General features: G+C 40.5%; 1 protein-coding gene across 1 annotated transcript in view; it reads left to right on the top strand.

Annotated features, from left to right (window-relative positions):
- The first annotated feature begins 302 nt into the window (after positions 1–302).
- Positions 303–15,385, top strand: part of AHI1 (Abelson helper integration site 1) — a 163,959-nt gene continuing 148,876 nt past the window's right edge. Inside the window, 5 exon segments of the mRNA XM_067542267.1 lie at positions 303–481; positions 2,585–2,679; positions 11,576–11,600; positions 14,521–14,592; positions 15,062–15,183. Coding sequence (XP_067398368.1) covers positions 14,583–14,592; positions 15,062–15,183 — 132 coding nt within the window. The 5' untranslated portion in view covers positions 303–481; positions 2,585–2,679; positions 11,576–11,600; positions 14,521–14,582.

Raw genomic sequence — 15,385 nt, 5'->3', positions numbered from 1 at the left:
ATGCGCGTTTCATCGCCATGCCTCAGCCGTGGGGGAGGTAGGAACCCTCCGAAGAAGTCCCGGATGTGTGCGGCCTCTCCCCGCCCGGCGTCGCGCCCCTTTTTAAGCGCATGCGCATTCTGTGGCGCGTTGTTGCCTTGGCAGCAGCTGTTTGTTGTTTTTGGCGAAACAAGCCCGAGAGAGGCTGCGGAGGGGGATGGGAGAAACCAAATGGCGGGGGGGAGAAGTGGCTGCCCTAGAGCTAGAGGCGGTGCAGGAGATGCAGCCAAAGTGAGTGAGCGAGCGAGCCCCCACCCCCTGCCCCGCGCGCGCTCTAACGTGCTGAGGAACCGGGTCGGGGGGGCCGGGTTTTGTGAGTGGGGAGGGGGCTGGGTCCCCGCTCCAGGCGCCTCCTCCCCCCGCCTAGAGTTGTGGCCCGGGGCCCGCCGCAACTGCACATTCGGTGCCCGGCTGCTGGGGTCCCTTCCTGGGCGCTGTGCGGGTAAGGCCGTGGTGGAGCTGCCCTGAGCTGGGTCCCCTCGGCAGTGACCACCTGGGCAGTGGCCGCTGCCTGCCGGCTCGGGCAGACTCGCGCGCGGGGGCAGAGCGGCGGCGTCAGCAGCAGCAGCCGAGGCAGCTCGGAGCTGCAGGCCGTTCCCTTCCCTTCCCTTCCCATCTGCCTGACTTACCTGGGCCCGGCTGCTGTCGCACGAGCCCTCGGGGCAGGTTTCCGACCGGAGAGGGTGGAGGTTGCCTGCCCTACCGGCCCTGAGATCCACTCCCCCCCCAGGGAGCGCAGGCGGCAGACCTACCCCTTCTTCCCCGCGGGACCGGCCTGGTGCTGTGGACCCGGGTGTGTTTAGCCCGTCACATAATGCAAGAACCCAGGGTCGCGCAATGAAATTGACAGGCAGCAGATTGAAAACGAACAGAAGGAAGTACTCCACACAAGGCCTGGTCAAGCTGTGGAACTCCTTGCCAGAGGATGTTGGGAAGGCCAGAACTATACCAGGGTTCAAAAACGAAATAGAGACGTTCATGGAGGGTAGGTCTGTTAGTGGCTATTAGCTAGGCTGCTCAGGGATGATACCCCACGTTGTGGTGCGGATCCCTAAGCCTCTGACAACTGCTAGATGCTGGAGCTGAGAGTCAGAGAATGGATCACTTGTTGATTGCCCTGTTCTGTTCATTCCCTTTGAGGCATCTGGCTTACCAATTGTGCCAGTAATTAACTTTCATATCAATTTGTTTTCCCTGATATTCATCTGATAGGCAGCTGTTCTAGCTAGGCAAAATATTAACATCAAATTCTGATGAAATGGGTGTAGGTATTTATTTTTATCTTCTGTTCTACTTAAGCCTATTCTTATTTTCTTAATTACCAGTTATTATACAGACAGTCATTCAAAAATATGTATTAGGCAACTAAAGTGAACTGTTACTGTACAACATTTTATAGAAAGCTCATAGAATCCCATAGCCTGCGTCATAGATTCATGGATTATAAAACAAGAAGGGGCCATTGTGATCACAGAGTCTGGGGAGGGGGCGCAATTTTTTTTCATATGGCAGGCCTTCTCCCAAATCCTGCCTTTTGATATGGGCCAGTTTTGCTGCTTAGCTGTCAAGAGGTCCTGGTTGTTCTTTTACTCTCCAGGATTTGAACCCACCATCATGTAGAGGAGAGGACCCTGATGAGTAGACGACAGTTGTCCTAATAAAGGAATAAAGGGTTTCTTTACAGGAACTGAGAGTCTGAATTACAGGGTTGTGATTTTTAGAGTGCACCAATGTATTGCGTTCTAACTCCCCCATGTGAACTCTGCTGGCATGTACTAAATGTTCCTTAGTGTACATTGGGTTTGAAACAGGACTACATCTGTGCACTGTAGCAAGGTCTACAAGGGGGAGTTAAAGCTCTACAAATCATGCCTCTGTAATGCTGACTCCAGTGGCATGTAGATTCATAGGAAGTCTACAGAATGGAGGAAACTCTTCAGTGGGCCAGATATGGCCCATGGGCTGTATGTGTAATACATACAGACTTCCTGCATAGTACAGGTCATAGGAGTTCCCTGAATTAATTCCTGTTTGAATTAGAGCATATCTTTTAGAAAAACAAGCAATCTTGATTTTAAAATTGCCAGTGATGAAGAATCCACCACAATCCTTGGTAAATTGTTCTTGTGGTTAATTATCCTCACTGTGTGTGCCTCATTTCCAGTCTGAATTTGTCTAGCTTCTACTTCCAGCAATTGGATCTTGTTATGCCTTTGCTAGATTGAAAAGCTGTTCATCAAATTTTTGTTCCCCAGGAAGGTACTGATAGACTATGATCAAGTCACTTTTTAGCCTTCCTCTTTGTTGAACTAAATTATTGCAATGCCCTGGCTCTGCTGTATTTAAGTTTAAGACCAGTTTTGTTTTAGGTGTTCTAAAATCTACATGGTTACTGTGATCGCCTTGAAATTTGGTGTGCCTCATGGAGTTCTGTTAGTGATCATATCTGGGCCATTTGACCCGGGGTATTTCCAAGATACAGCCTCTGAAAGAAATGACTTTTCTGAAAATTGAGAGATTCTGGCAATTTTTTTTTCGTTCACAGATAGAGATCAATTGAGGGCTCAGATCATTGCACCAGATCTCCAACACTTGAGAATTATCCCCAATGGAATGCCTGGCACCCTCCAGCCCTTTGGGGTAAATCAAATTAAAACATTATTTCAAAAAGATTTTGCTCCTTCTGTTGGGCTCGTCACAAGCCTCACATGCTTAACTACTTGCATAATAGATTACGGTGGACATGTGGAGAGGAAGGGAGGGAGGTTAACTATCTGAGACTGGAAAACTCCTTCTACATTACAGGAGCTGAGCAGCTCGTAGGGCATGTTGCTGTCATTGAATTTGAATACCACCCCAGGTGCTATGAGTTCAAATCTATCCCAGGGCAGAATCTGAAGTAAAAGAGAGTATGCATATTGCTCCAATTTGCCTCTAGCAAGGTGGGAAGGGGATTTAATTTGGGGAAATGTAATCTATGTATAGCAGAATATTCAGATAATGCTGAAATGACTTTTTGAAAAGAAAATAAACCACACAAACAAATGTTCAGTGGGAGGGTGATTAGGGGTGGAAGAGTAGGTGGAAATAAGGGGAGAGGGATTGGGGGATCAGAGGGTGGGAACTATGTGGGATGGAAGTTGGGGTGGGACACTTGGAAGGGGGTGCTAATCTGCAAGGATGTGACCCCTCACCCTCATGTGAACCAGTTTCAGGCAGGGCTTTTCGGGGGGGAGGGGAGCAGCAGCTGAGCCCTTCTCCTTACTCTACTCTGAAATCTGGGGGTCCCTGCCCCCTCCAGTGATATCTGAGCCCTCTCCCTGCTTCTATGTGTGTGCCAGGATCTGGGAACTCCACCCATTTATGGGGGTGTGACCCTATTCCCTGCACTCTATTATGTGAGCCAGGTTCTGGAGGGGCCTGCCTTTCTCTGAGTTTCTGAGCCCCTCTCTTTTACGCCCCATCTCATGTGAACCAGAGTCTGGGGAAGCCCTTGCCTTCTGTGTGGGGACTGGGGAGTTTAGAACAGGCATGCTTGGAGCATGCACCAAGAACACACTTCTGAGACGAAGTGAGGCACTGAAAACAGGTATGCTTTACACATATAAGAAACTCTCCTACCCCTTGCCAGATGGATGGGAGCACCCACAGACATGAATGGAGCAGATCACATGTGTCAGAGCTATTGTTCCAGGCTGTAGTCATCTCTTTCAGATGAGAACATTTCATTGAGATGAATGGGCCACTTTACAAATCTGCAGGCTCAGAGAATTGTTGTTTGAAATCCACCTTGGGCAGAAATCTGAGAATGAACTTAAATGTTTGGGGAAAAAAACTTCCTCTGTCAAAATTCCTAGTGTCCCACCCCTCTGCAACCACTCCATGTAGTTCCGATTCCCCTGAATTCTCCCCTTCTTTGCATGTACTGAGATAGAGGGGAACCCCTTCACCTAGGAAGACAAGGGAAGCCAGCACCTTGTACTTCTGCGGAAGGTCTTGACTGAGGGAAAGTCAGCTATGGATGGGAAGAAGAAAGATTGGCGGGAGAAACCATCTTGAACAAAGCCTGTATCTTGCTAGATTAAGTTTTGGACTTTTAGATGCATATCTTCACTTTTATTTGCTTGTATTCCTTTCTAACTTTTTATTTCTTTTACTTGGCATCACTTTCTTAACCTATCTCCTATTATTAATACATTTGTTTTATTTTTAAATATAAGCCAACTCAGTGCTGTGTTTGAAGGGAAGGGTGTCTCTCCCAGTTGAGTTAATAAGCTTTAATGTACTTTTGTCTCTTTAAAGGAGTAACAAATCTTATTTCTCTGAGCTGTTCAGGAAAGGACTAGACAGTTCAGGGCACATGGTTTTGAGGAAATCTGGGACTGGAAGTGTGGTGGGGTTATCTTGCTGGATATAGCCAAGGCTAGTGGAAGCTAGAATGGGGATGTAGACTGGCTGCTGGGGTCAGAGCTGCTAAACCAGGGCTCTCTAGCACACAGATACTCAGGGAGTGACCTACATGACCTTGTAGACTGTCTGTGAGCATCCCAGGCTGGTAGCTATCGCAACAAAGCATTGTAAGACACCCAGGATGGCAGGGCAAGTGGTGACACAACTCTTTATTGGTCTGGATTGCATCCCCGAACTCTATGACTGAATGGTGAGGTGGACATACACTGATCTTCTTTCATACGCTTAGAATTATTCTAACAATCATGTCTTAAAACTATCAAGGTTTTGGGACAAAGACCATGTGTGAGATTTCTCTCCCTGATCCTGTTAGCAACTACACATTGCAAACATTTCAAACTACAACCATTATCTTAATTCTACTATAACAAAATGTATAGAAGTGGAGGGGGAGGAACACTGAGGAATTGCATGGTGACCCTGTGGTCTAGTGTAAAGACCATTGGATTGGGACTGTTCCTAGCTCTGCCACTGGCCTGTTGGGGATGACTTTGGGAAAATCACTTCACCTTTCTGTGCCTCAGTTTACATTATTATTCTCATTTTACAGATGGTAAAGTTCTTTAAGACCTATCAATGAAAAGTACTATATAAAAGCTATGCCTTTAATTATTACTAGGTGTGAAAAGATTAGGTTTTTATTGGTAAACATCAGTTACCACACACACACACACACACACACAGACTGAAAAAATATTTCCATTGATAATAGAAATTTACAGATAGGCTAAGAGAAAAATGCTGCTTGAGAACTTTAACTAGAGTCTGATTTAAGGATATTTACTTCATATATTTTGACATGTGATGTTGACAATCTGTGTTTTAATGGTTATAAAACTTTAACATTTTGAATTGCAATGTCTACTGTCATTAAATAAGTACTGTCTGACTCTGGCCCCTGCATAAATTTTCACAGTTGCAGGAAATTAAATGAATTAAAACAGAAAAAATGCCTAAAATAAGTATTGATACTATCGGTCAAAATTATATATGTAAAAAATCCAACTGTGCCAAGCCTAATTATTACCTAGACACAGGAGCATGTCAGTGGCAAACCTAAATGACCATTAACTTCTACCAGCAAACATTTTTCTTTCTGTTTGTTAAAAACTAGGAAACTAAATGGCAAAATACTTCATTAGAATAGAGCTATGTTTGCCCAGTGATAGCTTGTGTCCTTCAAGAACATCGATTTCAGCAAAACCTCAGACTTCTGAAACCCAGGAAATACAGAGTTAAGGTAAACCTACGCAATCTAAATTTTGCCCTCTTTGAGCGATGTCCTGATATGTATATAACACACACGCTCCGTCTCTCCCTTTTCACTGTAATGGACAGCTGCACTTTTTCTACACTCTAACACTGAGCCTGCTCCCTCAGCAGAATACAACACTTGTAAAATTGAAAAATCACTTCATACCCTTTTACAACCCTTTCACACTTTCACGCAGGATACCACCTAACCTCTTCTTTTCCTTACCCATCATTAAATCCACAGACTGCTCTCATAGCTGACTTCTCTATTGATAATATTAGTGTCCTGCTACTGACTCAACCTATACAATTCTGTATTGAAATGATGCAGAGTGGAAAGATATGCTACTCTTTCCTTTTATAAAACTCATGGGGGGGTTGGCGCTCAGACCCAGATCTCCTCATATTGCACTAATAGCGCTCTAACACTCCTCAAACTAATCCCCGGGTCTCCTAATCTCACAGTCACAGCTCTTCCATGCCACTCCACCTTGTTCCTCTACTATTAAATCTAAATCTAACACAGTGTATGCATGCAGATAATTCCCAGTGCTATTGCCACCTCCGAGGGGGCAGAGTTAAGGTAGCATAGGCTTTTACCTTAACTGTATGTTTACTGGTTTTCAGAAGTTTGGGTTTTGCTGAACTTGATGTTCTGGAAGGGCATGAGCCATCCTCAGGCAACATTAACTCTGCTTTAACAAAGTGTTTTGCCATTTAATAGATTGAGCTCCTCAAGTCTCTCGTTATAAGGCAAGTTTTCCAATCCTTTAATCATTCTCATGGCTCTTCTTTGAACTCTTTCCAGTTAGCAACATTCTGTTTGAATTATGGTCATCAGAACTGGACACAGTATTTCAGTGATGACTGCACCAGTGCCAAATAAAAAGATAATGTTATCTTGATACTGGTATTTCCCTATTTATACATCCAAGGATCTCGTTAGGCCTTTTGGCCACAGCATCGCACTAGGAGCTTATGTTCAGTGGATTATCCACCATGAACCCCAAGTCTTTTTCAGTCACTGTTTCCTAGGATAGAGTCCCCCATCCTGTAAGTAGGCCTGCATTCTTTGTTCCTAGATGTTTACATTTGTCCATTTATAATAAATTTATATTATCAGTACACCTAGATGACCTGGACCCCATTTGCTAGGCCCTGTACAAATACAGAACAAAAAGATAGTCTCTGCCCCAAAAGTCTTACAATCTAAGTAAAATGCATATTGTTTGTTTTCATTATCATAAAAATGACCACACTGCATGAGACTAATGGTCCATCTAGCCCAATAGCCATCTCTGATGTTGGCCAGTGACAGGTGTTTCAGAGGGAATGAACAAAGAAAAGTGCAGAGTCCTCCACTTAGGAAGAAAGAATCCCATGCACAGCTATAGACTGGGGACCGAAGCAGCTCTGCAACAGGGATAAAAAGCAAATTCTGTGATTCATCCCTTGTTGTCCTGTCTCAGCCTCTGGCAAGTTGGAGAGAGTCCATCGGAGGGCAACAAAAATGATTAGGGAGGGACTTATGAGGAGAGGCTGAGGGAACTGGGCTTGTTTACCTAGGGAGGATGGGGCTAGGCTGTTCTCGGTGGTGGCAGATGACAGAACAAGGAGCAACGGTCTCAAGTTGCAGGGAGGGAGGTCTAGGTTGGACATTAGGAGCATGGGGCTGCATTTCTGACCATCTTGGCTAATGGCCATTGACAGATCTATCCTCCGTGAAGTTGGAGGTTTACCTGGGGCTGCATTTCTGACCATCTTGGCTTTTTTTTTTTTTTAGTTCTTTTTTTTTTTAAACCCAGTTGTACTTTTGGCCTTCACAACATACACAAGGAACGAGTTCCACAGATTGACACTGCACTGTTTTAAATCTGTTGCCTATTAATTTCATTGGGTGACCCTAGTTCTAGTGTTATGTGAAAGGGTAAAGAACACTTCCCTGTTCACCTTCTCCATACCATTCATGAGTTTATAGACCTTTACCATATCCCCCCTTAGTTGTCTCTTTTCTAAAATGTACAGTCCCAATCTATTTAAACTCTCTTCGTATGGAAGCTGTTCATACCCCAAATCATAAACCTTCTCTCTACCTTTTCTAATGTATCTTTTTTTAAGATGGGGCAATTAGAACTGCATGCAGTAATCAAGGTGCTGGTGTACCATGGATTTCTATAGTGGCATTATGATATTTTGTTTTATTATCTATCCCTTTCCTAATGGTTCCTAACATTCTGTTAGCTTTTTTGATTGCTGCTGCACATTGAACAGATGTTTTCAGAGAACTATCCAGGATGGCTCCAAGATCTTTCTTAAGAGGTAGTAGCTAATTCAGACCCCATCATTTTGTATGTATAGTTGGAATTATATTTTTCTAATGAGTCAAGTTGGAAGGGTGTATCAAGACGGATCTGTCCTGGGTCCATTCCTATGCAGTAGCTTCATAAATGATTTGGATAAAGGCAGAGAGTACACTTATAAAGTTTACCAAGCTGGAAAGGGTTGCATGTGCTTTGGAGGACAGGATTAGAATTCAAAATGATCTTAACAAACTGGAGAAATTAAATCAAATTCAATAAGGACAAATGCAAAGTACTAACCTTTAGGAAGGAATGATCAATTGTACAAACACGAAATGGGAAATGACTGCCTAAGAAGAGTACTGCAGAAAAGGATCTGCAGATTATAGTGGATCACAAACTAAATATGAGTCAACAATGTAATACTATTGCCAAAAAAAGTGAACATCATTCTGGGATGTATTAGCAGGAGTGTTGTAAGCAAGACACAAGAAATAACTCTTCCACTCTACTCAGCACTAATAAGGCCTCAACTGTATTCAGTTCTGGGCTCCACGCTTCAGAAACGATGTGGACAAACTGAAGAAAGTCTAGAGGAGAGCAACAAAAATAATTAAAGGTCTAGAAAATGTGCTCTATGAGGAAAAATTTAAAAATGGTGTTTGGTTAGTCTGGAGAAGAGATGACTGAAGGGTGGGAGTGATAACAGTCTTCAAGTTTGTAAAAGGTTGTTACAAAGAGGAGGGTGATAAATTGTTCTCCTTAACCACTGAGGACAAGACAAGAAGTATTGGGCTTAAATTTTAGCAGGGGAGTTTTAGGTTAGTCGTTAAGAAAAACTTCCTAGCCCTAAGGATATTTAAACACTGGAATAAATTATCTAGAGAGTTTGTGGAATCTCAGTCATTAGAGGTTTTTAAGAGCGGGTTAGACAAACACCTATCAGAGAGAGTCTAGAAAATACTTAGTCCTGCCTCAGTGTAGGGGACTGGACTAGATGATCCTCCAGTCCTGCATTTTTATGATTCTGTTACTTTGCACATATCAGTATTGAATTTCATCTCCCATTTTGTTGCTCAGTCACCTACTTTTGTGTAATTCTTCACAGTCAGCTTTGGACTTAATCTTACTTCACTAATTTTGTATCATCTGCAGACTTTGCCACCTCACTGTTTACCCCCCTTTTCCAAATGTCTTATGAACATGTTGAACATCACAGGTCCTAGAACAGATCTTTGGGGGACCCCACTACTTACCTCTCTCCAATGTAAAAACCGGCCATTTATTCCTACTCTTTGTTCCAATCTTTTAACCATTTACTGATCCATGAGAGGACCCTCCCTCTTATCCCGTGATTGATTGCTTTGCTTAAGAGTCTTTGGTTTGGGATCTTGTCAAAGGCTTTCTGAAAGTCTAAGTACACTATATCTATTGGATTACTCTTGTCTATATGCTTGTTGAGTCCCTCAAAGAATTCTAATAGATTGGTGAGACATGATTTCACTTTACAAAAGCCATGTTGAGTCTTACACAATGTATTATATTCATCTATATGTCTAATCATTCTGTTCTTGAGTATAGTTTCAATCAGTTTGCTTTGTACTGAAGTTAGACTTACTGGCCTGTAATTGCCAGGATTAACTTTGGAACTTTTTTAAAAAATCAGCTTTACATTAGTTATCTGCAAGTCATCTGGTACAGAGGCTGATTTAAGTGATATGTTACTTATCCGAGTTAGTAGTTCTGCAATTTCATATTTGAGTTCCTTCAGAACTCTTGCATGAATACCATCTGGTCCTGATGATTCATTACTGTTTGTTTTATCAGTTTGTCCCAAAACCACCTCTATTGACACCTCAGTCTGAGATAGTAAGACATGTCACCTAAAAGGAATGGCTCAAGTGTGGGGAATCTCCCTCATGTACTCTGCAGTGAAGGTGAATGCAAAAAAGTCATTTAGCTTCTCTGGAATGGCCTTGTCTTCTCTGAGTGCTGCCTTTAGCCCCTTATTTGTCCAGAGGCCCCACTAATTTTTTTTGGCCCCACTACTTCTGGTGTACTGAAAAATGTTTTTGCCATTGGTTTTTGTGTCTTTTGCTAGTTCTTCAAATTCTTTTTTGGCCTGCCTACTTATATTTTATACTTGACTTGCCAGTGTTTATGTTCCTTTCTGTTTTTCTCAGTAGGATTTGACTTCCAATTTTTAAAGGATGCCTTTTTACTGCTAACTGCCACATTTACTCTGTTGTTTAGCTATGGTGGCCTTTTTTTTTGGTTCTTATTTTTCCCCCCAATTTGGGATATACATTTAGTTTGAGCATCTATTATAGTGTTTTAAAATAATTTCCGTGAAGCTTACAGGACTCTTGTGACTATTCCATTTAATTTCTATTTAACTAGCTTTCTCATTTTGAAGTTAAATGCTGTTTCTTTACTATTTTTCCTTCTACAAGGGTATTAAATTTAATTACATTATGGTCATTGTTACTGAGTGGTTCAGCTATATTCGCCTCTTGGATGAGCTCCAGTGCTGCCCTTGGGACTAAATCAAGAATTGCCTCTCCCCTTGTGGGTTCCAGGACTAGCTGTTCCAAGAAGCAGTCATTAATAATATGTAGGCATTTCATCTCTCCATCCCATCCTGAGGTGACATGTTCCTAGTCATTATGGTGATAGTTGAAATCCCCTATTATTATTGGGTTTTCTGTTTTTGTAGCCTCTCAAAACTCCTTTGGCATTTCACAGACACGGTCACCATCCTGTTCAGGTGGTTGGTAGTAGGTTTCAACTGCTGTACTCTAATTATTCAAGCATGAAATTTCTGTCCATAGAGATTCTGTGGTACAGTTTGATTCATTTATGATTTTTACTGTATTTAATTCCACGCTTTCTTTGAAATGAAGATTTATGTTAACTGGTGTTGCCAAGTTGACATGTAGATGGTATTAATAAGGCCTCAGGAATTATGTCTAGTTATTCATCCTCTTGACAAAAGTACCCCATTGAGGTGAATGAATAAAAACTAGTGCACTTTTTGGTTTTACATAAATAATAAATGATGAATAGCAATAGTTTGTATTTTTAGTGCTATTTTGTCGTACAATTCTGGGTTGCAGTCTTGTCAGATCTCAAGCTAAGTGGTTACACCTGTGAATCCTTGGATGGGAAACCTCCAAGGAAAATGGAAAGTTCTCCTGTATAGTGTGGAGATTGGCCAATCTTCTGAATCAGTGTCCCAGTTCAGTGTTGGGAAGCATTTTGCTGTGCATATGCTATTTTTCAGGTCAGATGTAAACAAATAACATCTGAAGTCATGACCATTTGTGGTAATTTTAAAATTGCATTTCACTTTTTGCAAGAGCATAGAGGAGCTAATCTGATCAAATTCTAAATCGTGTAATTACAGTCTACCTACCTAAATTCCTCCGTGGTTCATACTGGATAAGGAATTCTTCAATTCCTGTAGTGTAGTATTTAACAATAGACATATTTTTCTGTTTTATTATATCCAGGTGTGGCTGCATTTCTGTTGTCAATGTAAGTATTTTTTTTTTCTATGCAGTATAGTCTATACAGCCCTTAGGATCTTTCAGGATAGAAAGTGTTATAGAAGTATAAAATATTAGTAATATTGCTGCTTCAGTATCTATTTGTAGACACACAAGATAATAATCAACAGTACATTAGTTGCTATTCTGAAGATTATTTTTGAAACCTGATGAATTTGAAAACTATACTTTAAAAAGGATAGTTTAGATAGAGAAAATCTGCAGGAAAATATACAGGAAGTTTTTAGAATCTCTGGCTGCAAACTTCTGTTTCCCTGATTATCTCATGGTGTCTGGAATGTAACTCTATACTGAAGTATGTGTATTGTCATTGTTGGTGGAAACTGCTTTATATCAATGTGCTAGAAAAATAATTGATTAATTAGTAGATTGATCCCAAGAAAAACTCTAGGTTTTGTCATTTTGGATTTCTCTGATTGCTGAACTTTAACCCAAGATTAAATCTCTCCTATTTTAAAATGAGATTACACAGGGTGAACATCCTTGTTCTTACCCATGTAGATTAATGGCTATATTTACACCTCTCGTACCATTGATTGAAGGCTCTGTGTCAAATGTTACGTAATTCTATCTTCTAACTACATCGTATAAAAATAACAGTATTAATATTATGGGCTTTAATTTTGTTGTCCTGAAAGGGATAATTTATTTAGCAGGACAATAGTGATGGGTAGAGGGCAGCATGGTCTTCAGTCAAGGCTGTGGATCTGTGTAGTTTATAGGACTCCCTCACAAAAAAAGAAGTGGTAGTGAGAAGAGCAGCCTCGCCTGTAGAGAATGCTTGGCAAGATGATCAGCTGTGGGCAAAATTAATGTGCTAGTGGACCTTTTTTGTGGTGTATTTTTGGATACCAATGAAGGTATTTCAGCCATTAGACAGATACAGAGCAGGTATGCAGTATGCATATTTTATTGTTTTTGTCCTATGTATTACCTCAGTTGTTTCTTTTTATAAACTTGGGAGTATCCATTATTTGTCCCTTTCTTGGTCCTTGGTCTCTTGAGAAGATAAAATCAATAACAAAAATATCCTTCCTTACTCCCCAAAAAAGAAAGTAATTGATAGACTCCAACATACAGTATTATAATTTAACAATGTTTTGGTTTCTATCTTAAAATAGCAAATGTTTTCTATTTCTATCTGACTATGAATTTGAATTGTATGCAAAGCAGCAGTATCCTGTTGAGACACATACTTTATAGTGACAATAAATCTAACTTTAGTAATATTACAATTGAAATGCTGTTCTAAGTAAAAAAAAAATACCCCCTAGGACATAATTATTTAAAAAACATTTTTTCTTGTTTTCATTTCTTTTAAGTGTTATGACCATAAGGATGCATAGTTTAACAATAACATTAAAATAGTTTTGTTTCTGAGCCAGAAATAAGTGATATCTCTGTTGGGGAAAAAACATTGTTACTAGATGAGAAATGACAAGGTACATTTTTACAACAAAGGATGCTCGTCCTAACCCCCCATGTGAAGCCAGTTCTGGTCATCCCTGCCAATTTCAAACGGCTTTCTGAATGTAAAGAAGTTGGTATTGTTCCATCTCAAAAGATTGCCTTGCATCAAGAGGTGGAATTGGCATAATGAGATGTTAATGCATAGTATCTGTTTCTCTCTTTTTGGGTGCTAGATCTGTGCAGGTAATTAAATTTTGGTTTGCTGGCAATTCTGAATAATAAAAAAATAACTTCGGATTGAACTGAAATTTTTTTTGAAATTTTTGATGTATCAAAAGTCAATTTCCGTGTGATTTTTGAGTATTTTAGTATTTTTATTAATAAAATTAAATGAAATTTTGAAATGAAAAGTTATTTCAAACTGAAAAATCAAAACACTTCATTTAGAAAATGTCAAAACAAAATGTTTTTGTATTTTTCAGACTTTTTTTATAATCGTTTCAATAAAAAAAATTTAGTGAAACTGGCTCACATTTGTAAAGTGTTTTTGGTGTTGCTGAATTTGCATTTTTGGAGTGGGGAGGAAAAATATTTTGAGCAATAAATTTCACCCAACCCTACTTAGTACATTATGATAGGTCAGTAGTTCCTTGAACTTATGCTTGGCATATCCACTCAAGGTGTGTTTTAGAACTAATACAGCTCACATTTTGTAAGAAGGGCCCAGTCCTATGATCTTTACTCTGCCAAAACTAATGTTGACTTCATTGGGAGTATTGTCTGAGTGAGGACGGTGTGCAGGATTGATTCTTAATTGTCATTTTTTTAAAAAGCGAATCTGTAAAATCTCTTTTTAGAGCAGTGTTTCTCAATTTCTTTCCACCCTCGGAACTCTTGCACGCCCATGCCATGCCCTCGGAACCCTTGCGCGACCATGCCATACTGTCCGCCGAAAAGTCAAGGAAATCTTCCTCTTTTCGGCGGCGCGGTGTTTGCTTGATTCGGCGGCGCGCTTTTAGGGCTGTTTTCGGCGGCCCCGTCAGCTGTTCGGCAGCGCGCGAGCAGCTGTTCGGCGGCCCCATCACCTGATTGGCGGCGCGCGAGCAGCTGCTCGGCAGCACCGGATTTTACTCACATTTGGTGGCACGGTACAGTTTCTTCGCGGAACCCTTCTGCTCAGCCCACGGAACCCTAGGGTTCCGCGGAACACCATTTGAGAACCACTGCTTTAGAGGATGCCAATAATTAAAGGAAAATAGAATCTATTTTATTTTGCATAGCACTCTGGTTATATGGTGAGAAGAATTTCTTGTATTATTCTTTATGAACTGACTTGCATTTTAGGTTTATTTAGATCAGTGTGTTTTATTCTTAGTATTGCCAACCCAGATATTAAGGCTGGCACAAATGTATAGTATAAATTCTATAACTTAGTTTTGTTAATTAAAATATTCTGAATGTTGGTGTGTGTTTTACAGAATGCTGAACTTTGAGAAAGAAAGGTGTAGTGTATTGAGCCATTCTTAATATAGGACTGAAAATGCCACCAGGTGAGAACTTCTACATTTTTAGTTTCCAAAATGCATTATATTCTTAGAATTGGGTATGAATGTTCAAAAGTTACTTCCATCTATTGATCTTTAGTGTCATCTTGGATTAATTATTGGTCAATGCTTACAGCTATTTTTATGTTTTGTTTTATGAAATTTTTTTATTTAAAATATGTAAGATTTATAAAATTGATTGTTTCACCTATTAACTATGTATCTGAGAATTATCTTGTCATGTAAAATAGATAGATGATTCTACATATATTGTTACTTTGAGTTCATCTGGTTGCCATTGTAAATGGGAATTTTTTTTCAGTTAGTTTCACAAGGTAAAGTAAAAGTCTTGATTAATGTAATTCATCTATAGTGAAAATGCTGCTCCTTGCTCCTAAAAGAGCTGTTGTAATGAACCTAATTATTTGAGCCAATTAATTTTATTTTAACTTTTCCCTCTCCCTCCCCCACCCAGTGGAGAGTGAGGCAAAGGCAAAAACCAAGGTTCGCTTTGAGGAAATCTTCAGGAGCCATTCCGGGTTAACAGACAAAAAGAAATTAAAGAAGAAAAAATTTCACTCCCATGAGAATATTGTGGTGAGTTTGACAACATAGGAACAGTGATTCTGGTTGCCTTGGTGGGAAAAAATCCCATGTCTTTCAGCAAAGGAGGTATAGCTTATCCCTCCCTGCAAAAAGGAAATGCTGTAATGGTTAGCAAGCACTATGAAAATAAAATGTGGTATTTGCTTCATAACAGATACCTTTCATTTTTAACGTCTGACTTTTATTCATTATT

Source organism: Emydura macquarii, unplaced genomic scaffold, assembly GCF_026122565.2.
Source record: "Emydura macquarii macquarii isolate MOO-44397 ecotype Brisbane River unplaced genomic scaffold, CSIRO-AGI_Emac_v2 contig_705, whole genome shotgun sequence".
Lineage (NCBI taxonomy): Eukaryota > Metazoa > Chordata > Testudines > Chelidae > Emydura > Emydura macquarii.
This window is presented reverse-complemented; position numbering and strand designations above follow the sequence as displayed.